This window comes from Manis javanica, chromosome 6 (genome assembly GCF_040802235.1).
Source record: "Manis javanica isolate MJ-LG chromosome 6, MJ_LKY, whole genome shotgun sequence".
NCBI classification, from domain to species: domain Eukaryota; kingdom Metazoa; phylum Chordata; class Mammalia; order Pholidota; family Manidae; genus Manis; species Manis javanica.
Genome location: NC_133161.1, coordinates 81,217,095 through 81,243,627, shown reverse-complemented (window position 1 = coordinate 81,243,627; position 26,533 = coordinate 81,217,095). Strand labels below are relative to the sequence as shown.

The 26,533-nt window shown below is 33.4% G+C and overlaps 1 protein-coding gene across 15 annotated transcripts in view; it reads right to left on the bottom strand.

Moving 5' to 3' along the window:
* Positions 1-26,533, bottom strand: part of CACNA2D1 (calcium voltage-gated channel auxiliary subunit alpha2delta 1) — a 512,731-nt gene that overhangs the window by 27,787 nt on the left and 458,411 nt on the right. For 8 of the 15 annotated variants that reach the window (XM_073238917.1, XM_073238921.1, XM_073238916.1 and 5 more), the window contains 13 exons: positions 25,068-25,155; positions 23,948-24,010; positions 23,246-23,349; positions 22,309-22,395; positions 21,005-21,072; positions 20,558-20,596; positions 18,992-19,063; positions 17,625-17,777; positions 17,490-17,542; positions 15,874-15,929; positions 15,410-15,539; positions 13,431-13,540; positions 12,245-12,327 (listed from right to left, as the gene is read on the bottom strand). In XM_073238917.1, coding sequence (XP_073095018.1) covers positions 12,245-12,327; positions 13,431-13,540; positions 15,410-15,539; positions 15,874-15,929; positions 17,490-17,542; positions 17,625-17,777; positions 18,992-19,063; positions 20,558-20,596; positions 21,005-21,072; positions 22,309-22,395; positions 23,246-23,349; positions 23,948-24,010; positions 25,068-25,155 — 1,106 coding nt within the window. Of the gene's footprint in view, positions 1-1,500; positions 4,831-10,514; positions 10,604-12,244; positions 12,328-13,430; positions 13,541-15,409; positions 15,540-15,873; positions 15,930-17,489; positions 17,543-17,624; positions 17,778-18,991; positions 19,064-20,557; positions 20,597-21,004; positions 21,073-22,308; positions 22,396-23,245; positions 23,350-23,947; positions 24,011-25,067; positions 25,156-26,533 lie in introns of those variants that run through there. The other 7 variants (XM_073238912.1, XM_073238914.1, XM_073238913.1 and 4 more) reach the window with 2 other exon arrangements.

The following is a 26,533-nucleotide window of genomic DNA, read 5'->3' as shown; positions in this document are numbered from 1 at the left end:
TGTGAGAGGTGTGAGATGCGGGTCCAGTTTTATTGGTCTGCATGTCTTTACCCAGCTTCTCAGAACCATCTGTTAAAAAGACTATCCTTTCTTCACTGGGTGTTCTCTGCTGCCTTGTTAAATATTATTTTACCCTATATGTAGTTTAACTCTGGGCTCTCTCTTCTGTTCCATTAGTCTATGTCTATTTTTAATTGTAGTATCATACTGTTTTTATTACTGTAGTTTTGTAGTATAAGCTGAAATCAATTAGTGTGATTTGTTCTTTGGCTTTGTTCTTTTTCTTCATGATTGCCTTGGGAGATTGTTTTCTTCTATTTCTGTGAAGAATACTATTGGTGTTTTGATGGGGATTGCATGTGATCTACAGATGGCTTTGGGTAACATAGACATTTAATTAATATTAGTTCTCCCAATCCATGAACACAGGATGTCTTTTCATTTGTGTCTTTACTTTCAGAAAAGTAGTTTTCACTGTACAAATCTTTCACTTCTTTGAAGTTACTTCTAAGTATTCACTGTTTTGATGCTACTGTGAATTGAGAGTTTTTCTTTTTCAGATGTTTCATTCAAAAACCTGATTTTGGTATGTTGATTTTGTATCCTACAACATTACAGAATTGTTGATTAGTGCCAATAATTTTCTGATGGAGTCTTTGAGATTTTCTGTATCTAGAATCATATCATCAGCAGATAGTGACAGTTTTACTTCTTCCTTCCTTATTTGGATCTTTTTTATTTCTTTGTCTTGCCTAATTGCTCTAGCTAGGACTTCCAGTACAGGAAGCCAGTACTTCTAGGACTTGAATAACAGAGGAGAAAGTGAGCATCCTTGCCTTATTCCTCATGTTAGAGGAAAAGCTTTTAATTTTCTCCATTGAGTATGTTAGCTATTTATGGTTTGTTATTTATGGCCTTTATTATGTTGAGGTGTCGTCTTCTAAACACTATCTGCACAAGGTGTTTATCATAAAAGAATATTGTATTTTGTTAAATAAAAAAAATTTTTGTATGTATCGATCAAGTGATTTTTATTTTTTATCCATGTGATATATTACATTTATTTATCTGCATATGTTGAACCGATCTTGCCTGATCATGCTGTGTAATTCACTTTACATAGTTTTAGATTTGATTTGCTAATTTTTGGTTGAGGATTTTTGCATCTGTGTCCATGAGAGACATTGGTCTGTAGTTTTCTTGGCTAGTTTTGGTATAAGGGTAACACTGGCCTCATAGAATGAGGAGGTATTCCCTCCTCTTCAATTGGGGTATATTTGGATTCCTCTTAGTTGTAACTCTCTGGGCTTCTAGGATCTGGATACCTGTCTTTTCCCCAGGTTAGGTAAGTTTTCAGCCATTATGTCTTCAAACAATTTTTCTGTTCCTTTCTGTTGTTTTTCTCCTTCTAGGACTTTCAGTATGAATTTCAGTCTGGTTAATGTTGTCTCACAAATTGCTTTAGAAGGCCTTTTAAGTCTCTTTTTTAATCCTTTTCTCCTTTTGTTCTTCTGATTGAATAAATCCACTGCCATTTTTTAGTTTACTGTTTTCTTCTACTTCATTAGTCTGTTGTTGGATCTCTACCAAATATTTCAGTAGAGTTATTTGTTCTTCAGCTCTGTGACTTCTGTTTGGAATATTTGAATATTTCCATTTCTTTGAAATTCTCACTCACTTCATGCATTGTTCTCTTTCTCTTGGTGAGCACCTCTATTACCATCATTTTGAACTCTTTATCATGTTAACTCTTCACTGTTCACTTGAGGTCTGTTTGTGGAGTTTTATTTTATTCTTTTGTTTTGAACTTATATTATTCTGATTCTTCATTTTCCTTGTTCTCTGTGGGGTTTCTTATGCATAACCACCTCTCTCAGAGTTGAAGTGTTTTTTTTCTTAATAGCTCCAAGTAGTTGAAGTTATGGGTATGCCAGTACCTGTCAATGTCCGGATAGGAAGGCTCTTACCACCCAGATGCAGGCTGACTAGAGGCTGGACTCTCAGGCAGAAGATTTTAGAATATATAAGTCCCCTTTGAGAGAAAGATTGGGAGATGGGCAGTCTTGTTTATAAGCCCTTTTTAGGACACCAGTGACCTGGAGCGGGTCAGTAGCTAAAAGTGGCATATCACCCACCTTCTGCCTTCCCTTATCCCAGGGAAGATACCAGTCAGTACCTAAATGTGTGCTGAATTAGAAGCCTTAACCTCAGGCCATAGTTTAAAGTATTCAAATATACTGTCAGTTAAAGATTGGGAGAATTCCACTCTGTTCTTTTTGCTAAGCCTTGTGAAGAAAGCTACACTGAGTCTTCATGAGCTCATGAAGAAATGTTTCTAAATCTCATGAGGCTCACTGAGGTTAAATAAATTTTACTGCCCATGCAAAACACATGAGAAAATAACTGAGGTTATTTTTTCAACTTTCTATTGTTTCAGAAAAAAAAAACTCTCTTTGCTGAAGTTACACTGGCTTTCTCTCCAACAGGTTAAGATGTTGACTATCGTGGGGCCCTTACAGTTGCTCTTCTCTTTGCTCAGATGCTCTTCCTACAAGGCAGGGTAACTGGATTTTATAAAGGGTACTCAGTTACATTTAAATTTCAGATAAAAATATTTTTCACATAAGCATATCCCAAATACCTCACACACAGAATAGTGGCCTGATATGTAGCAGGTGTACATTAGGCGCCTGATAAATGAATAGCAGGTACTCTGTTGAGCAGCAAATATATTGATTGGTTAGAAATATTACAAAAATAAAATACTAACTTAAAGGCTTAATTTGCACTTCACCAGGAGGGCCCCCTCATTCTAGGTAAATATTAATTTGATGTAATGGAAAGTTAATATATAAACACGACCCATAAAATGTATTAAGAATATATTTTGTCAAAGAAATCCTTATTAATGTAAAATATATCTTTATATTCTAGAAATGTGCTATGGAAAGAAAAATATTCTCTTTGCCTCTGATTTCACTGTTTTTATTTTTATATTTTTAGTTTTTTTTTTCCCCCTGGTTTCATTTCCTCTGTGTGATGATGAGATATGACACTTTCAGTCTGGAAGGTAGTAGTTTAGATAAGTTATTTGGATTCCCTGACATCTACAAGTTGATTCACACTGAAAAATCTGGCTCTTCAGTTTCCTGGTCCTGTTTTCTCATGTGTTTCGCATGGGCAACCAGATATACCAAGACTTGAAATTATTCTGTAGAAGTAGATTATGAGATAGAGTCTAAAAAGCATTCTAAATCATAAATGCATAGATGTGAGAGAAACCTCAGCATTTTCTGTGGTAAAGAGATGAATCACTAACACCCATGACCAGATAAATCAGCCCAATTTTTAAAGATTACTACATTGTTTTAGTTTAACACATTAAAACAGAAAAAGGATGCAGTAATATTTTACATATGTACATCTTAAAACATTAGGGTTCCTTCTAGGGACCTCTCTCAAAAGATTCTTAGTGAAGATGTCACCGAGGAGTCATCATTTTTTTACCTTTTATATAACTCATTAAAATAAAAAAACATCTAAACCATAGTTGCATTCATATGATTTTCCCCCTAAGGTTTATTTAAGACAATGTATATTAGTACCTGAAATCTCTTCAATTATCTCTTGCTAAATAAGTTTTGCTAAAACACTTACTTTGGACTTTCCTTCTGCAACCAGAACCTAGGCGACTTAACTGCATGTAATAAGAACTCAGTAATTTTTATTTAAATAGATTTAGAAATAAATTTTCCAGAAATAAATTTTCCAAAATATTCTGATTATTTTACTGCTTTTGTTCTTTCTTTATTGAATTAGAGTCATCATTAAATTTCTTTCAAAAGGCAAATGACAGGTGAAAATATCCAATAGCTAACTTCTGAATTTAGATAGGTCTATACTAAGTCACCCACAGCAGCTTCAAAGAAAATCTACATTTAGAATTATTTAGGCAAGTAGATACTACACAGTGACTCTTTTAATGGGAATAAGGTCCATAACAAATAATGTGTTAAGGTGCTGTGTAAGAGAATAAATTAACTCATAAAAACACATTTATTTCTGCATATTCATTGTTTGTGTAACCAATAATGTGCTTTTATAAATTAGATTTACATAAAATAATGAACTTCCTCAATAACATTTTATTGGCTTGTTTTCCTTTCTTCTTTGATAAACATTAGCACCTAAGTCTTCAAAAAATTCTTCCCAAAAGGTCTTATTTGAACATTTATGGTATAGGGTTTCATAATTTGACACCTGTAACCTATATATTTTTTGAACTCCAGAGTGCAAGGGTCCTAACTTTAGAAAGTCATTCTTTAAGTGGTTAGAGAGAGAGAATCCTTTAGAAGACTTTCAGGATGACAACATTCCAGCTTTCCTATGAGCAGAATCTAATCAACCACAGATTCCTAATACTAGCCAGACTAAGCTGAAGCTTAGACTTTGACCTTCATTGGTCCTCAATGTTGAGAACTGCCACCTAACCTCTCAGTATTTTTTGGTAATATTTTGTGTTATTTTTTCAACTTTCTATTGTTTCAGAAAAAATACTTCCCTTGACATATTAACACTTAAATTGCATACACTAGATACACTGTTCCATAATGATAACTGTTTTTAAATACACAATGCAAGTCTTGTTAACGTAAAGTAAATGCTATCTGTATCATCTTCTCAAGATTCATTATACACTCCCCTCAAGGACACAATAATAATATCAAATATTCCCAGATGTGGTCTTCTCATCTTTCAAAAATTATTTCATTAAAATGGTCCAATCCAGTTGGGTCCATGGAGATACTTATTTTCTTGGTAAACTTACGACTAGAAGGAAAAATATGATAGGAAAATCCAAAATTATATTTTTAGAGGGATTCTTAGACTAAAAAAAATACTTTACTTATTGTTACCTGGGTTTTTAAGGTAAACATATAAAGGGAGCTGACCTTATTCTAAAGGAAGTTGGTATGCATTTTTATGTTTAAATGGTAGCCTATAAATCTTATCTATAATTGTAGTTGAGAGAAGAAAACCTTTGAAACAAAGAAATAAATATAGTTAACTTTTACATTATAGCTCACCTACAAAATATAATCATTTTTATCCTATGCTCTAGTTTGTTCATTCCTATTATCACAATTAGGGACAAGTATACAAAATATGATGTATAGAGAAATATTTCACTATACTTTTCATATTAAATGGTATCTAAGTAATTTTCTTTAAGTGATCAATTCTTTAACGGATAATAAAATATTTCAAAGAACTATGTATACGTATCAATTTGAGAAATGTCCATGGAAATAGATTACTTAATTTTGGCCTTTTAATAAAATCAGCTGGGTTTCCTTCACTTGGAATCTTTTGCAATGAAAACCATTATTTTATTATCCCAGAAAAATTTAGTTGTTTTCTGACACTCTCCTTGCTACTCCTTTCACCCCCAACCCACAATGTGCTTACTCCATGCACAGTAATGGCCACACCTCCATCTAGTGTTTTCCTCCTAATCAATGAATACCTGGAGAGCAATGAATGAAGAATACAACAAAGGTTGCTCTAGTAACAAAATCGTGATCCCAGAGCATCAGAAAAAAAAGTGCAAAACTGTAAATGGAACCCGAAACACAAACTCAGGTCCTAAAATATCTATTCATGCATACTGATTAGGGAATACAGAAATTTTTCAAAAAATTAATAATTTTGGTCTACATAATGTAAATAGTATTAAGTAAAATGAACTTACAAATCGGTAGTACTTACACTAATATATTTCAATAAGAATATCAATATTTTGGTAGGAAAAATCTAAAAAGTTGATCAAGGCATACAAAAAACAGTGATTGACTTAGAAGCTTAAATAATGCTTGAAAAATCAAAATAGTTGACTAATTTTTTAAATTGAAGAATTAATAAATACTGTCTTAGTTTCAGGTATACAACATCATTTCCCAACATCCTTTATTGAAGAGACTGTCTTTTCCCCACTTGTATGCTCTTGTCTCCTTCGTGGTAAAATGCATTTCTGGGCTCTCTGTTCTGTTCCTGTGATCTAAGTGTCTATTCTGGGCAACTATCATTTTTAATTTTACTGTAGTTTTGTAATATAGCCTGAAATAAGGGATGCTTATACCTCTAGCTTTCTTCTTTCTTGATTGCTTTGGCTACTTGCGGTCTTTTACAGTTGTATACAAATTTTAGGATTATTCTAGTTCTGTGCAATTGGATTCCAAGCTTCTAAGTCAATCAGTTTTTTAAACAAATATGCCTTCATCAACTTCTTAGATATTTCCTATCAAAATATTTATATACTTATTGAAATATCTTAATATAAGTTCTACCAATTTCTAAGTTCATTTTACATAATAAAGTAAAAAATGCCATTGCAATTTTATAGGAATTTAATTTGTAAATTAATTTGTGTAGTATGGACTTTTCAACATTATTTCTTGAATCCATGAGCATAATATATCTTTCCATTTATTTGTGTCTTCTTCAATTGTTTCATCAATGTCTTATAGCTTTCAGAGTACAAGTCTTTCACCTGATTGGTAACTCTAATTCCTAAGATTTTGTTATTTTTGATGCAGTTGTAAGAGGGACTGTTTTCTTAATTTCTTTCTGATAGTTAACTACTGATATATAGATATTCAAATGATATCTGCATATTAATTTTGTATCCTACAACTTTACTGAATTGATTTACTAGAGCTAAAATTATTTTTTGGTGGTAACCTTAGGGTTTTCTCTATATACCATCATGTCATCTACAAACAGGAACAGTTTTACCTCTTTTTTGTCTGATGGCTTCCAGTGCTATGTTGAAAAAAAGTAGCAAGACTGGACAGCCTTGTTTGTTGCTGTTCTTAGAGGAAAAGCTTTCAGTTTTTCACTGTTGAGTATGTTACCTGTGGGACTGTCATACATGGCCTTTATTATGTTGAGGTATGTTCCCTCTATACCCACTTTGTTGAGAGTTTATCCTGAATGGATGATAAACTTTGTCAAATGCTTTTTTTTGCATCTATTGAGATGATCATATGACTTTTATCCTTTGTGTTGTTAATGTGCTTTATCATGTTATTTTGTGGATATGGAGATGCTTGAATACCTGAGTTAAATCCCACTTGATAATGGGAATTAATCCTTTTATATTGTTGAATTTGGCTTGCAAATATTTTGTTGAGGATTATTGCATCTATGTTCATCAGGTATATTGGCATATAATTATTTTTTTGTATTAGTCTGATTCAGTTATCAGGGTAATGCTGTCTCAGAATGAGTCTGGATGCATTTTTTTCCCTTCAATATTTTGGAATAGTTTGAAAATGATAGGTATTAACTGTTAAACTGTTTGATAGAATTCACCTGTGAAGCCACCTAGCCCTGGATTTTTGGTTTTGGGTAGTTTTGCTACTGATTCAGTCTCATTATTAGTAATCAGTCTGTTGAGATTTTTTTATTCTTGATTTAGTCTCAGAAGATGGTATGTTTCTTGGAATTTATTTCTTTTAGGTTGTACAATGTTTTGGTGTATAATTGTAGTGGTTTCTTATAATCCTTTTTTTTCTATGGATTGGATTGTAACTTCATTTTCACTTCTGATTTTAGTTGGGCTCTTTTTTCTTGATGAGTGTGGCTAAAAGTTAATCATTTTTTTCTTTTCAAATAATCATCTCTTAGTTCCACTTATTTTTTTATTTTTTGGTCTCATTTATTTCTGATCTGACTTATATTTTCTACTGTCTTTAGCCTTCCTTGTTCTTTCTTCTAGTTCTTTTAGGCATAAGGTTAGAATGGTTGAGGTTTTTCTTGTTTCTTGGTGGGCATGCGATGTTATAAACTTCCCTCTTAGAACTGCTTTTGCTGCATCCTTCCTGTAGATTTTGGAACATTGTGTTTTCATTTCATTTGTCTCAAGGTATTTTTTTAAATTTTGTCTTTGACTTCTTCATTGACTCATTGGTTGTTTAAAGGTATGTTGTTTGAGCTCCACGTGTCTGTATTTTTTCCAGGTTTCTTCTTATAATTGCTATCTAGTTTCATACCATTGTGGTCAGAAAAGATGCTTCATATAATTCCAATAAGTTTAAATATATTGTGACTTGTTTTGTGACCTAACATGTTCCATGTTCACTTGAGAAAAATGTATTCTGCTATTTTTGGGTGGACTATTCTGTATATATCTACTAAGTCCACCTGGTATGGTATAATGTGTTAAGGCCAATATTACCTTATTAATTTTCTGTCTGGGTGATCTATCTACTAATTTAAGTGGGGTATTCATATCCCCATTATAATATTACTGTCAATTCCTCCTTTTGTGTCTTCTAATATTTGCATTATGTATTTATGTGCTATGTTGGGTATGTAGATATTTACAAGTGTTATATGTTCTTGTTGGAGTGATCACTGTAACATTTTGTTACACCCTTCCTTGTCTCAGCCTTTGTTTTAACATCTATTTTGTATGAAATATCTTTCGTCATTCCTTCATTTTTAGTCTGTGTCTTCAGATACGAAGTGAGTCTCTTGCAGGCAACATAGAGATGGATGTTGTTTTTTAATCTATTCAGCTACCTTATATCTTTTGATTGGAACATTTAGTTCATTTACATTTAATGTAATTGTTGAACAGTATGTACTTACTGCCATTTTTTTTTCTATTTGTCATTCTTGTCTGTTCTTTTGTTCTATTTCTTTCTTGTGATTTGATAACTTTTTGGTGTTATGCTTGGATTCCTTTCTATTTTTTGTGTATCTACTATAGGATTGTGTCTTGTGGTTACCATGAGTTTCTTATATAATATCCTATGTATATAGAAGTCTGTATTAGTTGATTCTAAAAGCACATTTGTACTACTCCACCTTCACATTTGTGTTTTTGACATCTTACATCTCTTTGTGTATCCCTTAGCTTATCATTATAGATGTAATAGATTTTACTACTTTTCTGTTTTCACTTTCATACTAGCTTTGTAAGTGATTGATTTAGTACCTCTACTATGTTTGCCTTTATCAGTGAGATTTTTTTCTTTCATGTATTTCCTTATTCTTAGTTATGGCCTTTTCTGCTTAATGAAGTCCCTTTCATATTTCCTGTAAAGCTGATTGAGCAGTGATGAGCTCCTTTAGGTTTTGCTTGTCTGGAAAACAATCTTTTCTTCAATTGTGAATAATAACCTTACTGGGTAATCTTGGTTTTAAGTTTTTTCTTTGGTACCTTGAATGTATCATGCCACTCTCTTCTGACCTGCAAAGTTTCTGCTGCAAAGTCAGTTTATAATGTAGTGGTGGTGGTAGTTTATGTGTGTGTGTGGGGGATTTCTTTTATTCACAACTTACTGCCTGCCTCTTACTTTTAAATTCTCTATTTTTAAAATTTTGGGGTGTTAATTATACTGTGTCCTTGTGTGAATCTCTGTGTTCATCTTATTTGAGATTCTCTGTTCTTCCTGGATCTTGATGTCTATTTCCTTCCAGGGTTAGGAAGTTTCATCCTTTTTCTGTCCTCTTCTGGCACCTGTATAATGCAATCATTGGTACACTCGATATTGTCTTAAAGTATCCTGAATTTTTGAAGATCTTTTTTCTTTTCCTGTTCAGTTTGGGTCATTTACAGCACCCTGTCTTCCAGATTGCTAATTCATTCTCCTGTATCACCTCACTGGCTGTTTATTCCTCCTACTTTTCTTTTTTTCCCATTTCTTTTATTGTATTTCTTGGCTCTGGTATTTTCTATTACTTTGTTGAAATTCTTATGGTATTCATCCATTCTTCTCCCAGTTCAGTAAGCATCTTTACGACCACTGCTTTGAACCCTTTTTGTATAGGTTGCTTATCTCTATTCCATTCAGTTCTTTATCAGAGGATTTGATTTATTCTTCCACTTGGAACACAGTCTTCTGTCTCCTCATCTTCCCTGACTCTGTGTTTGTGTCTATACATTAGGTAGCTCTGTTACATCTCTCAGGATTGACAGAGCGGCCTTATGTAGCAGATGTCTCATGGCTTCAAGGAGTGCAATCTCCCCTGGCCACAGAAATCAGATGTTCCAGCAGTGTCTCTTATGGGGGTTGTGTGCACCCATTTGTTGTTATGGGGGCTCCAAGTGCTGTGGGCATGCTGGTGTATGGGCTTGGCCCTGCCTAAGCTGCTTCATTAATTTTGCCAACATTTCTGGAAAATAAATTGAGATTATCAGCTCTACTGATTTACTAAAGAAAAGTGCCCTAAGAACAAAGACATCAGAAAGCATGTATAATCTTTCTGTAAAACCTTATGAGAAAACACAAATTTTTAAATAAATGCAGGCAATTGCTATGTACTTTTTGAGGATTAAAGATTTATGCAATATTTGATATCAGCTATTAACAACCAATATGAGGACTGGGATTTTTAATAACCTGGCTCAGGACATTTATTATAGTGGGTTTAGGGATATAGATTAATTTTTAAACTTTCAAGCCTAACACAAAAACAAAGAAAAATTAGAGAAAGTGACTGACCATCCACACCATATGAAAACTTGCAGTAAAATGAAGATAGGAGCTGACATCGTGGTACAGGCACGACTCGTTGTGCATATAAGTTGATCCTATTAATAACGGGCAAAGTAGCAAGTACAGGAAAAGGAAAGAAAACACAGAAAAGAAGACATACAAGATGAGATTTCATGCATTTGCTGGCAGTTAGCAGTTTATGTGAGCCTCTGTCCAGAGCAGATTAACAGTGACCATTGCAAATAAGCATCACCAAAATATTCCACTGCTAAAGAAACACAAGACATTATTAGCACATTAAGCTACTGAGCAAGAGTTGTACTTTCACACACAATCTACTGTGTAATTTATGGGAACTTGAAATTTTAGTCTTAGTTAAATCTTTTCAATGCCTTGATTGAAGTATAGTGTCTGCTATGGTGAAAATATTTGGGGTAATAAAGTTCATATGAGTGAATTTAAATCAGTCAGTGATGACAAATAGTTGATGAGTTCATGAGTGTGAGTACCCTTGGGCCCACAAACATGTTCTTTGTAGAATGATGGGACATGGGCAAAGCTAATAAGCTCCTGAAGGTACAGTAGATAGAACAATGGAAGTCCTCATCTTGGTGTTTTATTTATGCCTATATGAGTCAAATTGGAAAAACCAATCAGCTGTAACTGAATCACTTTTTCCATCAAAGAGGGATGATCAGTAGTTCTCACACAGATAAATGGGATTTACTGGCTAAACCATCTTGCTTTTTTAGCTTTATCTCCCATCAATGATTTTACTGTTACTTCTAATTTGTATTTTCTAACTGCGTAATACTTAATGGAAATGCCTTATTTTGAGGACAAAAGTGGTTATGTATATTTGAGTAAATAAGTACATTGTAGTTAATTCTATTATAAATACCTCTATTCATGCACATTGATCAAATGATATGTTTTTAGAATAAACCAGTCACAGATAATGTTCTATGTTTGTATGCTCAGTGTTATGTGCAAGCTATTTAATGAAAAGGTATGCCTTGAAGAATCAATATTAAATTTGAAATTCGTTCTTAAAGAGTGGGAAGAAAATTCTGTGTGGACTTTTGTCTGACAATAATGTTTCTTAATTAAACGCTATTCTGACTTGGCATTTATGTAATCAACTTTACGCTTTTAAATTATTTTATTAGAGGAAGACAGCTGACCTATAGGAACAGTTGTAGTCATTGTTAAATAACATGCGTTAAATATGTTTTGTACAATTTTATCAACTTAACTGTGTGTAACTGACCTGGTCTAATTTTAAATAATATAAAAATTAACAAATAATTCAAATTTAATACGTGATAGAATCAGAAACCATAAAGCAGAACTATAAAATAATAGGACAATGGTGTTTAATAGGTTTTTAAATACACTAAATGAAGATTAAACACAAACTAACAAAAATAACTTTTGTATCTTCAGGATTGGAATATAAAAGCAAGTCTTTAAAATCATCAGATTTGTGACCTTAGATTGGAATTGTGTTTGAAAGTACAATTTCTGTGGGAAGGACAGAAGAAGCAACTGGTAAGCTTATGCTAACCATGAAAAATACTGAAATGAAAAACCTATCTACCAGCATGTACATCATGTTAATGAGAAACAACATGGTTACAACATGTTTAAGGTAAAACTGCAATCTGTCTCCTTATACTTTTGTGGACAATGACCACTGAGTTATAGTATTTTAATACAGTAAACTTTGGTCTTACCAAGACATTGTTATCAAAGCAGACATCAGGCCCTTTTCGGTATCTGGGTTGCTTAACCATATCACAAGGATCTGGACCATCAGCTAGAGAAACTTGTTAAGGAATATGAAGTCACTTTTTGTTCCCCACACAATTAAAATAATAAAATGCAATATATTTTCTCAAAGCAAGTAAGAGATACCTATGCCAATACTCTAATCCAACACAACCAGTTCAAATACTAGGGAATTCAAGGAAGTAAACTCCCACAGATTTTCTTTTGTCAGACGAGGGGCTCTGTGAAGATATCAACCCTTCACTTTTCTGCATATAACATGGCCCCTGGTACATAAAAAGCACTCAATATTTGTAGAATATAAGTGGACAAAATGCACAAATGATGCAGGGTATAAGATAGGTGGCATGCATGTAAAACAGTACAAGGGAAGACCTGGGTGCATCCTATTTAGCAAGACAAAAATAGAAACTAATTTCTAATAATAAGTATCAATTCCAAACATAGGTAATGACTATTTTTTTCTGCAATGGCATGAGTAAATATAACAATTACAGGCACTCTAAAAACCCTGTGCCTACAAAGCTTATTATTAATAGCATCATATTGTTGTTTAGCACATTTACCACCAGAAGTAGTTTCAGGGTTACTGCCATTGCAGGTATAGCATGGTAGGACTTTCTTTTTGAAGTTGAGTAATATGCAATGGTAGGTCTATACCACATTCAACTCCATTTGCTATGACTGTTGACAGCTTTCAAGCCACAACACTCCCTTTTTCCCTCTGTCCTGCACCTGGGGAGGCTTGAGTGCCCTTGCCCTTGGCACTGCCTGTAAGTTTGTGCCACAGAGAAAGAATACAGGCACAAAGCCAGCACCACTGACCAACCACCATAAAACCTCAAGCCAGTTGCTCTTCCTGCTCTCTCTCAAGCTATTGTCAGATCTACTCTCTCTCCACAAAGCCTCAATATGCAAGTAGGGGACCATTCACATTCTTTTGGTGCATGTATAGCAGCATCAGCCTTGACATCCAAACTGAATTTTGCATGAGGAGGTCCATTCTGCCTCTGTGAGGTGATCAGAGCCCTCTAATATTTTTCTCTGTATGCGTATAACAACATGACAAAGTCAAAAGTGCATTACTGTAGATGGCTTTCCATTCCAAACATCTCTGATGTCAAAGGATACAAGTCTGCTCTGCTTGTATGAGCAGTCGTGTGTCACAGGGACAAGTCCCTTTGCTCTCAACCATTATGAATATTAAGTTGGTGTTCATAAGTTTTTCTACATGAAAGATCCTGCAAAATAAATATATTTATTTTTAAAAATCACGGAAATGAACATTACCTTTTGGGAAAGAAGTAAAAATCAAGGATTCTTACAAGTCAAACTGAAAGATGAAACACAAAGTGCCATCAACACAAACAGTGAAACAGAATAAGAATGATTTTAGAAGAGAAAGATTACTATTTTATTTATTAGCATGCATGTACTGCCTCTCAAATGAATACCAAAAAACTGCAACAGATGTTTTTAGTGTGATCTTTAGGTGTTGGTCCTCAGTGCAAAAATAAGCACTATTTAGTTGTTGAAACTCATAGAAAAAATATTTTACAGACAATAAAACTAGGAATACAAAAGTGACTAAACATCTTGGCTAAGCAAATGACAGAGCTAAGTCTAGATTGTTGTTCAAAAATTTTCTGTGAAGATGGAAATGTTTTCTTTGTCCAATATGGTAAACAATAGCTACATGAGGATATTGAGCATCTGAAATGTGACTAGTGTGACAGACTTTTAATATTAGTTAATTGTAATTGACACCTGAACTAGTCACCCCTGGCTGGTAACCACTGAACTGGATAACACAGATATAAAGAGAATCAAGGGATCTAAATTGCCTGCACTGTTTTTTCCACAGCTTAAGCTGCTTCCTCTTTCATCAGTAACCAAGATAAAAATGTGAATCTGTCACTGAAGAGTAATTTATGATAATTTAGCCAATTTTTTACTGGACATCAGCTAACGAAAGGCCAATGGACCCTGAAACTCTTTCTGATGTAGCCACAGAATGTGCTATAGTTGTTTCCTGCAGTTGATAGCCCGACATACTTATCTCTAAACAAGACGGTGCTTTTTTCTGAGTTTCTGTCACACTCTATTCCTTTCCTCTCTTCACATGCTCTGTCTCCTAGGTCACAGAGGCTTGCTAAAGTCATAAAATCACACTGACCATGTCTATTAAAAATTTTGTTTCAGTTAACCCCTTCCTGAAAATAATTTTTTAACTGTTATAAATTCATTTTCTGAATCCCCTAGCAACTGTCTCTCACAGGCCTTTCACTTGCTCATATTACCTCACTTCCTCATATTTCTTCATTCATAGGCTAAGGTTTCTTCTAGAATAACCTGCCCTCACTTGCTAAAAACAAAGTGGCCCAACTCCACGCCTGGCAAGCCGTACCTTTTGCTGTGTTCTCAGGGATCCTGTGAGGCAGATTATCACTTTCCTCTCAAAACTCCACCATCTTGCCCTTCTCTTTCATCCCATTACAACTGCATTAAACTCTACAACTCTTCCAAAAATTCTTCAGGATGTTTTATGGATTCTGATGACTACCATTAACCTTAACTTTAGGAAAGGTTATTTTCTCCTAGTTCTTTCAGTTTCAAATCAAAGACATATTCAATGCTAAATTTCAGTGATAACTAGGGGTAACCCCTACCCTCAGAATATCTTTTATGTCAAAAAGAAATTGTATTTGTCTTAGAATCACTTAGAATTAATATGATCCTGCAACTTTACATCAGACAACTTTAATATGGGCTTAGACAAAATAATACATTAAAATAAAATTTCTCTTTACCTAAAAGTGGGTACGATTTATTGATCATATATCTATATATATAGATACAGATATAGATAGATATACACACACACATATGTAACTATTGTTGAAGGGATTACAACTTATCAAAGTTAGAATTCTAAAAATTGTAAATTTTAAAACACAGAGAAAGATCTCTGGTGTTTTCAATTTAAAATAGTAACTCACACCTCTCAGAATAATCAAATGTTAATCTCCATTGTTTTCTGTAATGATTATAAAACTGGATACAATTTCTTAGTGAAACAGGACTAGTCTTGAAATGAAGAAATGAATTACCTGGAACAGTTTCCACAGTCTAGTACCCCACTGAATGATTTACTATCGTTATCGAAGAAATACTGGGTTTGTTCAGTAATGCAACTCTGTTTTGACAGAGAGGCCGTAAAATCATCATCTTCCATCTCAACTGTGGGGAAAACAAAGACCACCTTCATGAGGGGACACTACAGTCAGTCCCCCAGAGCCTTCATTTCTCATAGAGCAAAACAAATGCATAAGGGCAAAACAAATGACTGACTTGTTTATTGCTGTGATATCATATGGGCCTCTAATAGGTACACAATAAATATCAATAGAATAAATTAATACAAATACGTAAGAGCTACAAAATAGAGTCCAGTGTGACCTAGGAAAGTTTCAAAAGCAGCAAATGGACACACATGTTCTGAGTTTATTGAACTTAACACATCCAAAAAGAAAATTTTAATTGCTATTCTGACAATATCTGAGCATTTACATACCTGCCTCAAGAAGTCGTGGAAAGGTCAAACTCAAGAGAAACTGCTGTAGAATAGACCTGAATTTTAAATATGAATAATTATTGATAAAAATCAAGATATTTTCCTCTATGAATTATATAATAAAAACCTGAGTAATTTTGCATGTACATAATTCTTTCCCATCTGTTAAGGAGCATTTTTCTATAAGTATTTCTTAAATTACACAAAAGACTATAACTTCTTTATGTAAGAGAAGTCAGATGTGTTCCGAACCAAGTGAAGGACACATATGTGTGAAAAGGCCTAATAAAAAATGAGATTGTGGAGAAGTGGTAACTCTAAGAAGTAGAATGTCAGTATTACAATGCATACGTTTTTCACCTTATTTTAGCTTTTAAAATTCTGTGGTGGGGGAAAAACAAACCTGAAAAACCAAACAAAAATGAGTTTGTCTTTGCCACAGGTTTGTGGACTATTTAGTACAGTATAGAATATGTTTGTAAGTATATAACTTGACAGTTATGAAATGAAATACACATATTATATCTAAGGCATATAGCACATTTCACTTTTATAATAAGTGACAACTGAGTCAATTGTCTATATAGTAGAATAGAATCATCTGGAACTGAATTTAGGAAAGATAAAGGGCAGAAGCGGGCACTAAAGAGGAGGAGGGATATTCTGTCCAGAAAACAGCATAAAGTATTTCAGCAACACTGTGAGGTTTAGAAAACCCACGTAAGTTAACATATAAATAAATATCACTGTCAGAACAGAAAGCACCATTTCTCACACTTTTTTTTTTTTCAGAAAAAATAGAATTTGTAAATGAAAATCTTTGCTACATTAATAAAATGGCACGACTTTAATTCTAGCCAGGGAAGCTTCAACATCAAATGAATGTTACAGATTAATCCTGGAATGAAGCTTAGACAATACAGTAATGATACAAAAGAAAGACAGGTGGAAAGGCAAGGAGGGAGAGAGAATGGATCCCAGGCAAAAAGGGTTAGTTTCATGATTAACCATAACTGAACAATGACAAATTTGATCTTCCAGACTCTGCAGCGTGCCTCCATGAACAGTTATTTCATCAGTGGTGGGGGAATAGGTGAGGGGTGAAGGAAGTGGGGAGGGTGGAATCGGTGACGACAAAGAAGTAGATACATTTCAGCAACATGATGCCTCTAAGACTGTGTCAGCCATTGCATGGACAGTACAGAGAAAAAAGTCATCATGTCATGAACTTGATTGATGAAGTCAACTAATTTGGATCCTGAAGGTGATAAATAGGAACTTTTTATAGATAAATATACCTAAAATTTAAGGAATTTAATATAAAGAAAAAAATAAAATGCAAAGAGTTTCAACAGATCCATAAAAAAAGAAGCCTCAGAAGAGACAGGTTTACATGAACATAACATTGTTTTCAAATGAAAAACTGAAAACTGCAATAATTGTGCAGTGACCATATTAAAAAAATCATAAATATCACCAATATGTGCTATGGGAAATGAAAAAGAGCAGTCCCTTAATAATTATGTACATGTTACAAAATCTGTATTTTCACCAAATTCTTCACTGTTTCAAACCACCTGTCTCTCATTAGCAATAAAACTGCAATTTTGACTTACCAGGCCGCAGCAGTGGCCCACCAGCCAATGTGTAATATGTCTGCTATTGACGGCTATAAAATAGAACAACAAAGTCATTCCACCAATCTGTCCTGTGTCCCTCTGAGAGGAGCGGACGAGTTAGGGATTACTGACCACGAATGCTGAGCGAAGACCTGCTCCTTGCTTTGGTGCAGCTCCAGGCTCACACACTGACTGATAATCGTAAGATTTATTAAAAGCATAAACCGATATATTAACCAGGTGTCTCATCAAACTTGGATCAATCTCTCCAAAAAATCTTCCAATCTGGTACAGAAAAAAATGAATAAAGCTTCAAATTAGAGCCAAATATTAACACCTAAACCATTAAAATTAAAAGAAATAATACAAAGAAAATGTGAACAAAAACTATTTAGGAGCTTAGAAACAAAAGCAAGTAATAAGCCTGTGTCAGACACTCCGAAACAGCTCAAGTGAGATGACGTGTTCTCATTATTCAGTGGTTCTGTGTGATACTCAACAGAAGGAACAGAGAGTTTACTAAGCATAAAGGTCACAATCAAATGCCTCCTAGGGAAGAGACAAGTAGCATAAATGAGAGAAATGGGTAAGACTACAAAAAGAAAAGGACCTTGTAGAGACTGTGATGAACTGGAATGAGTCCCACCTAAAGAGGCAACCTCCAGACTAATCAACTCCAGCTCATAAATATTGTCAGTTAGGAAAAGGCGGTGTTGAGAGAGAGTTTTGTTTCTTATTTTTTAGATATGTCGATGTCAGAAATGTAGATTCAGAAATGAAATTAGTTGGCAACTAATTGTACTTTGCTTAATATCCTTTGTAAGCCAAACAGCCTATGTACTACCAATTTGTAAATCTGGGACTAGAAACTTTGTCAGTTTGAAACCAGGCATCTATTAAGTTAGATATTATCAACTAATAAACACTTAAGATGTGAAAATTTTCTAAATTTTGGAGAGATCAAAAATAGAAAGTCTGTATCATTTTAAAATCCTTAACTATACAGTTTTTTTAAATTAAGGTATCACTGATAGACAATCTTATGAAGGTTTCACATGAGCAACATTGCAGTTTCAACATTCACCCATATTCTCAAGTCCCCCTCCCGTCCCATTACAGTCACTGTCCATCAGTGTAGTGAGATGCTTGCTATAGAGTCATTACCTCTCTTCTCCGTGCTGTACTGCCTTCCCCCATGACCTACCTGTATTGTGAGCGCTGATCCCCTTCTCCCTCCCTCCCAACCCCTTCCCTTTGATGACTGCTACTTAACTATACATTTTAATGGCTGTTAGTACCAGAAAGAAACTCAACTCACAGACATTGGAAAAAACAGGTTAAGGGTGCATTTTTTAATGATTTATATTATATTTAGCACTTTAAAATTTATTTTAAGACAGAGCAAATAATCAATTTCTGTAATGGTTTGAAGGAATTTTATAATGTTGATCAGGGAAACAAACTTCGGAAACTAGTTCTCTCTCACTTTAAGTACATACCTGATTAGTATAATCATCATGATTTGCCATTAAAAGAAATCCACCATCATCTAGAATTACACAATCCATTACCTATCCAAATAAAAACAACAGTTAACACATTTTTAGGAAGGTGAGAAGGCTGCATTATCATTACAGTTGGATGATCGTAGCAACAAAAATAGAAAAATTCAAATGTCTATTATCTTCCCTTGAAATTCGCTCAAGAAATTCTGATTAAATAAACTGACAGAATGCATAGATTCATATCAAATGCTTCATATTCTACCACCACCTATCCAGTTAAAGTTGTCAACTCAGTGGGAACAAATCATAGGAACAAATCAAAAACAATCTTTTGCCATTCCAAGGTCATCTAAATGACCAAAGATACTGGGCAGATCAAAATATTTAGTAATGTATAGTAACCTTATTATTTTAAACACACAGTTAAGATTTTGACCAGATCTTTTTAAAAATGCATTTTAGTCACCATACTTCACAGATTTAAAAAAAGGCAGCAGCCTGAGGACATTTATGACTATTTTGTATGAAAAAGTAGTTGGATAATTTCAGATTTAAAAGCACAAAAGGAAAAAAAATGCCCATGACAGAAAAAAAATCATTCATCCTGAAATAAATTCCCACCCAATTTAATTTAAATCATGTTTAAATGCATGAATCAATTTAATAATATTTAATATACAAAATCACAATTTAAAACATTTGTTTTCAGAGCTGGGGACACATGCATTCTATTTCCCTAATGCGGAAACAGCTTGCTAAAAAATAAAACTTTTGCTCTAAAAACAGCCTTCATAGTCTCTTTATATTGTCTATGTACAAGGGATAATCTACAAAAAAAATTATTAAAGTTACTGGCGTATAATTTTATACAACTAGAAGTGAATAGATGGCATGAACTCACTGTTTTCCTGGGAAATACAAACACACACACACACACAAGAAGACTAGAAGAAAACAGTGGAATTCATCCTCTCATTCACTTGAATTTATCTAATATCAGTCTTACAGCATCTTCAACTTTTGAACAAAGAAGTTCACATTTGCTTTTTCAACTTCTTAAAGAAACATGGGAGTATTGGAGGACAATGTAAAGTCCAAACTTTATAATGAATTACATAATTCCAAGGTTTAGTTAAAAAAATGTTCTCATTGCTGTGAATACAGTGAACAAATTCAGACAAAGTACAAAACATGGAAGATTGCACTGATAATCAATAATGACACATTGCTTAAAACTTCCCATCCAGGAACAGAGCTAAAGATAAATACGTACAAAAGAATCCAACACAATTGAGATAGAAGAGAATACAGTCCATACTGACATGCTTTTTTTATATGTTCCCATTATATATAAATATTTTTAAAAATAAACATTTAAAAGTAGGAATTTAAAGCATATAATTCAAATTCTTATCTATGAATTAGTTCACAGTTACAAAGAAGATTTTCTCTTTTAGCATTTCATTAAAAAAAGGATGCAGTGATTTTTTTAAAGCATTAAATTCTAAGCAGGAGTAGCACAAGAAAAAATTAAAGTTAAAAATTTTTGAGTTTTCTTACATCACTGTTTCTTTTGCAGTCACACACTGGACCAGCACACTGAAAGACAGAAATACAATCATCACTTCACATTTTAAAAAGCACTGAATCTTAATTATAGCATAGTATTACCACGTTACAATTGAATTCTTTATCTCCTATAAAAGATCAAATGATAATCTAGTCTTCAATTAAAAAAGGCAATAGTCTTATGTTTAAAATTAGAAAATATCAGTCAATAGATATCTAAAATAGCATTTCACATTATAACATTGAAATATTTTTCTTTTGGTTATTAATTGACTAATGTAGACAAAAAAATTCTCTGGAAAAATAGAACTCAATAATTCTGCTTAAATGTAATGGCATTGAAAATTTATTTTGCCACTGTATAAAACTTTACTTTTACTTTTTATTTACATTTGAGAAAACTAAGTGCAGCATACAAATTTAAAAAAAAAACCTTACCGGATCCCTGATTGATGTTTTGGTGAAATTCTCTATCCAGGAATTTACATCAATTTTAATTCCAACAACTGAAAAGTTACGTAAAGAAACATTGACAAATTTAAAAAAATGTAGCTATGATTCTCACTAATCTATCTTTCCTCTCACATTTGAAAATTCCTGAACAGACAAATACAAAAAAAAAAATTTAATTTCAGCTCTTCAAAATAGCTGAGAATATATTCTGAGTAGTTCAGAATATATATTCTGAGTAGTTCAGAATATATACACTGAGATGCATTTCTTGGGGTTTTCATTAAGAAGTAATGCTAACAGCTCTTAAATGATTATATGAACTTAATTTGTATTCACAACACAGTTTATTCATATGCTATGACCTGACCAATTAACTAATATAGAAAGTATCAGGAATAGTGTTATAAATATGAAGTCATTCAAGAGGAATATTTTAAGAGGACTCCCTAACCTGACCAATGCTTGCAGTAGGTACTTAAGAAATGTTTGCTGAACTCTGGAAAGACAAGAAGGGGAGTGAATGAGTGACTGAGAAAACAACAGTGAATGAAGGCAGGGGTGAGTGAGTTAGTAAGTGATGGAATGAGTCTATGTGGCAGAAACCCCAAGGGGTAAAACTGCCCTCAGGAGCAGGAAGGCAATCGTCTACCTTCTTAGTCTGGCTGAATATAGGCTCTTTTAAAAATTCAAACAATACTGAATCATACTATGAAGAAAACATTCCAGCCTATTTCTAATTCCCAGTGATGCTCAGTTTTAAAATTTGTTTGTTTTAGCAAAAAGTTGTTTTTCTATTAGTTTTTTTAAAAAATAGATTCCTACCCAATTCTTCTTAACAGATACATAGTACAGGTATGTCATAATTTATCTTCTCTCCCAATGATAGAAACTTAACAGCATCTTTAAATTATTACAAATGTTCACATCCTTGGCTGTCTATTCTTTTGTGTATTTTAAAGTACTGTGTAGGATGTTTAGAGAAGGACTGCTAGATCAGTCCTGCATTTGGAATTTTGATATGCAACACTAAATTGACTCCATATATTTTTGTCAACAGGGCATAAACATAAACGCTTACTTGAAAATTTCTCAACTCTATAGCATCAATATTATTTTATCTGCAGATCACAGGTAACTAATTGTATTTAATTTTTTAAGTTTGCATGTTTTTTACTTTATTTTGGCTGAAGCTTTCTGATGGCCTTCCTGATAAGCACTGGCAATTTTTAGTAAAGTATTAGGTCCCATTTAATCTTGGCCATGTGCATGTGCACAATATATATGCTTACCTGCAGGTTTAAGCAGTTTTCCTTGGATATATATTTCTACAGCTTTGCTTACCATAATGCCTGATTCATAAGCACCAGGTCCACTTTCTAAAAATAAAAAGGGAAAACAGACCTATCTCGATAAATCATAGGTAAAGGTGAGTAGCATTTGGCTTAAATACTCTAGCATAGACATGTTATAAAGAGGTGTGTAGACATGTATAAAAGAGGTCCTTTTGCCTCTTCTTCCTCTATACCCCAGAATAACAGGAGTGTCTGTGATCTGATTCACACTAATTGACATCAAGATGTAAATTAATTCAGCTTGGCTGCATCTCCTTTCACGATATAATGGATGGGATGCACACCAAATTTCTGCTTCATGACATCTGCTGTAATAGTGAGGAGGCTACTGAAGTGAAATGGAAAGATTGACCTTAGATTCCCAAAACTGCCCTTGTATTTTAGCAGATATATGTCTCTGGAAAAAACTCTGAAATTCTCTAACTTCAGTTTCCCATTTGTAAAAATGAGACTAAATAATCCGTACCCGCAGAGAAGCTGAGGGATTAAATTTGAAAGTTTTGGGGAAAGAACCCAATTAAATATTTTAAAAGATGGACTATTACCAAATTTTATAAATACTTAAGAAAAAACTGATTAAACTGGAGTAAACTGGTTACACTTGTAAAAATTCATTAATGACTTGTGAAATGTATTACCTACATGTGTTTTTATGTACTATGTATGTGCATAGATATGCTGTCTCTACATTACTGAAATACTGTTTCCGAGTAGGTTTTTTTTACCTCTTCAACTAAATGTATGCTTCTACAGTACATGCTTAATGACAATTCTGAGCAATTAACTTAAAATATATTATTTTGGGGGAAAGCAGGTAGTAGCAATAAAAAAAAAAAAAGGAATTGAGCAGACTGATATCCAGAATAATACTTACTGTTAAAGTAGGGAGCAGTGAAAATATAGTTATCATTATCAAGACTCCTTTTATAGAAGCTGTCCTCATATGTTTCTGGGTTTTCCTGCCAATTTTCTCCAGCCCTAAGGAGGAAATGGTTCATCATTTTTATTCTTCAGTCTACCTGATAACCTAGTTCTCCCATGTGGACACCACTGAAATTTACAAATGTGTCTACGTATCAGGTATGTCTACGGAAGCTAGCGGTAATTGATAGTCTAAGTGATGCTCATTACTAAGCAATGTATCAGCAGAAAATTATATTAAGGGTCAGGAAAAGCTGACTCCTAGTTTTACTCTTACCATTTACCAGCCAGGTAACTATGGGGCAGATCATTTAACATTAATAAGCCCAGCCTGTCTACCAAGATCCACTGAAGAGCAGTGAAAACAATTGTGTTTCTGCAAACACCGCCTAAGGGCTACAACCATTATGTTCATTTACCTACTTGTATCTGCAAAGAGAAAAATCCCTTTTAAAATCTCTTAAATTTTGTAATATATATGACAAAATTTTTTTTAAAAAATGGAGTATTTAAGTAATATGTCTAAACAATGACTCCATTATAACCTAATAATGATCGGTTTCTCTGAGTAATGGTTTCCTTATACAGAAATGTACAGCTCCTTAGAGTAGTCTTTTGTAATGTACTGATTTTTACAGATGTTATTTGAACTTACTCTTTGGGATAAACTCTGGTAATCCCACCATCGGTCACAACAAACCGCGCTTTCACTCCCTTGCTAGAACAGAAGACAGAAGGACATTTTTTATTCAACTTACTCTTTGTAAGGTATTAATTTAAGTGTTAGTGATACGAGAAGAAATAAAATGAGTTCCTAAAATAAAGGAAGCCAGAGTAAATACATCAACAGATATAAACGATGTTTTAATAGCTAAAATATCTAATAAGTCATTAAAGGGGGTCATTTAAGGAAGACATCTCATAGGAAATGATACAGCTACATTTGAAGATGGAATGTGAGTTTACAGAGGAAGCAGGAAGACATCACAATATGAGCAAAGAATATGTGTGAAGGAAAGCCAGTGAACAGTGAGAGTATTTGGTGTACAAAAGCACAAGGCACCAGGTGAGAAACAACAGGAAGTGAAGTCTGAAGTACAAGCTTCTGAAGAATGGTCAGCTCATGGACAACCTTTAAATACAGGCTGGAGAGTTTCACCTTTATCCTGAAATTAGAACTGCATTTTAAAAGTAAGACTCTGGCAGGTATACATTGTGTGGAGAATAGACTGAGTGCTGTGGGCAGAGGAACAGAAACATTAAAGGCAGAAACAGCAGATGCTGTAGCTTTTTAGAAATGGGAATTTATGGCCTTGAGTATGAAGAAGAGAGGAAAACACTATTAGAAGAAGTACTTAGTCTTTGGTGATTGACTGGAAATGGGGTGGAGAAGAGACTATAAATGAGAATCATAGTCAGATTTCTCAATTTCTTGACCCCGGTATGAAGTAGTGCCATTAAAAAGCCAACTACACATTCACTAAGAACCCTGTCTACCACAAACACTGAAACACACATAGACATGCCTATTTAATTTGGTTTATTCACAGTACAGTGTATATGCATGTAAAGCTGAGAAACGGCAGATATTATTCCTGACATTCACCGACAACTGAAATGCAAGTTGTCAACAATTACAAAATGTTTTTCTTCAGAAATTGTTATCAAAGATAAATAATAAACTTTAAATTTATGAGACCTATATTCCAAGTATTTCCTGGAGAGAAACTAAACTGAAATTAATATATTTTTTATTAATAAGAACACATACTTACATGTTTTTCTGCTTACTCCAGTAATTTTGGACAAGTTCATTTGTAAAGCCTGCATCCAGCAAAACTCTATTAATCAAATCCGTGTTACCTAATACAGGAAAAGGATATACTCAATTATAATGCATAGATTTTTAACCAGGGTAATAATGAAACAAATAAATTATCTATTTCCAAAGGAAATTTAGAGAGAATAAGTTCTGTGAATTAAAAATATCCTATATTAACTTTCCGTATGTTTTTATATTGTTCATCTTGCCTGACATTTTTCAGGCTCTAGACAGACCAGTAGTGGAGAAGCCAATTTTAAACAAGGCAAATTATTTTGTAAACTTTATCAAAAACATGTATGAAATATGCCAATCAAGAAACAGTGAGGAAATGAATAGTCCTCCTTTTTGTATGTGTGCATATGTGCAGGTTAGTACGGTGATTCCCAATCATAATTTCATGGATAATTTTATATGTAAATATAAAAATACATGATGTAGTTTCTTGTTTGTTTTGACCAAGGAACGAAATAACTTATTACAGAACAACAACTCTTCCAAGACTGGCTTTTGGAATCTACTTGTATTCCTGGAGAAGTAAAAATGAGCACATTAGCCCCAGTTCAAAGATAGTGGAGAGAATAGCTAACGAGCACCAAGGGTCAATTAATACACATTCTTCATTGAAAAATGATGCCTCTTTCCTTCCCACTGGCTTCTGCACTCACATACCCATGAGGCTCTGAGTAGTCTACTAGTACTTTCTGAAAGTGCACATTTATGATAAATTTAATTTTGTTCAAGTAGGAATGTATGGTCTTATTTAATATCTTATTTCTACAAGAGATGGAGTAGAATAGGCTGGAAAACACTTTAGTTGGTGTCATTGATTTTAATTCAATATATCTTTCATCCAGGATTAAAAGATAAACTTAATTCACATTTTAGACTTTAATTCATTTTAGGAACTTATCTTTTTTACTATATTATTTTAGAAATGAAATCACTTTAAAAAACAGCCCATGTGGAAAGTGAATTAATATAATTTGTCTCAAATCCTTTAAGGTATAAAAAAAAGAGACCATTATTGTAATTTCTAATATAAATCAATATTGCAAATAATTTCATAATTTTGTTCATATTTTCATTATGTTTTTAAGTTTAAAAGATGTGTCTTGAAATATGTCCCTTGTAGCTGACTACATACAATATATTAAGCAGGTTATCAGTATTAAGCTTTGTTGTTTTATACACAAAATCTCATTTCATAGTAGTTAACAACAAAAGGGAATATGAAGATAACGATCACTCTACAGCATAAACACTTAGGTAGGTTAACAAATATTAGGGGAGAATTATAATTTTACTGATGGCTTTACTTTATATAGCAAGATTAAACTTGACTGCATCCCTTTGAAAAAACTACATAGATTACAACTAGATTCCAATCATTGGTAACTACCTTTCGAGTTGTTTTAC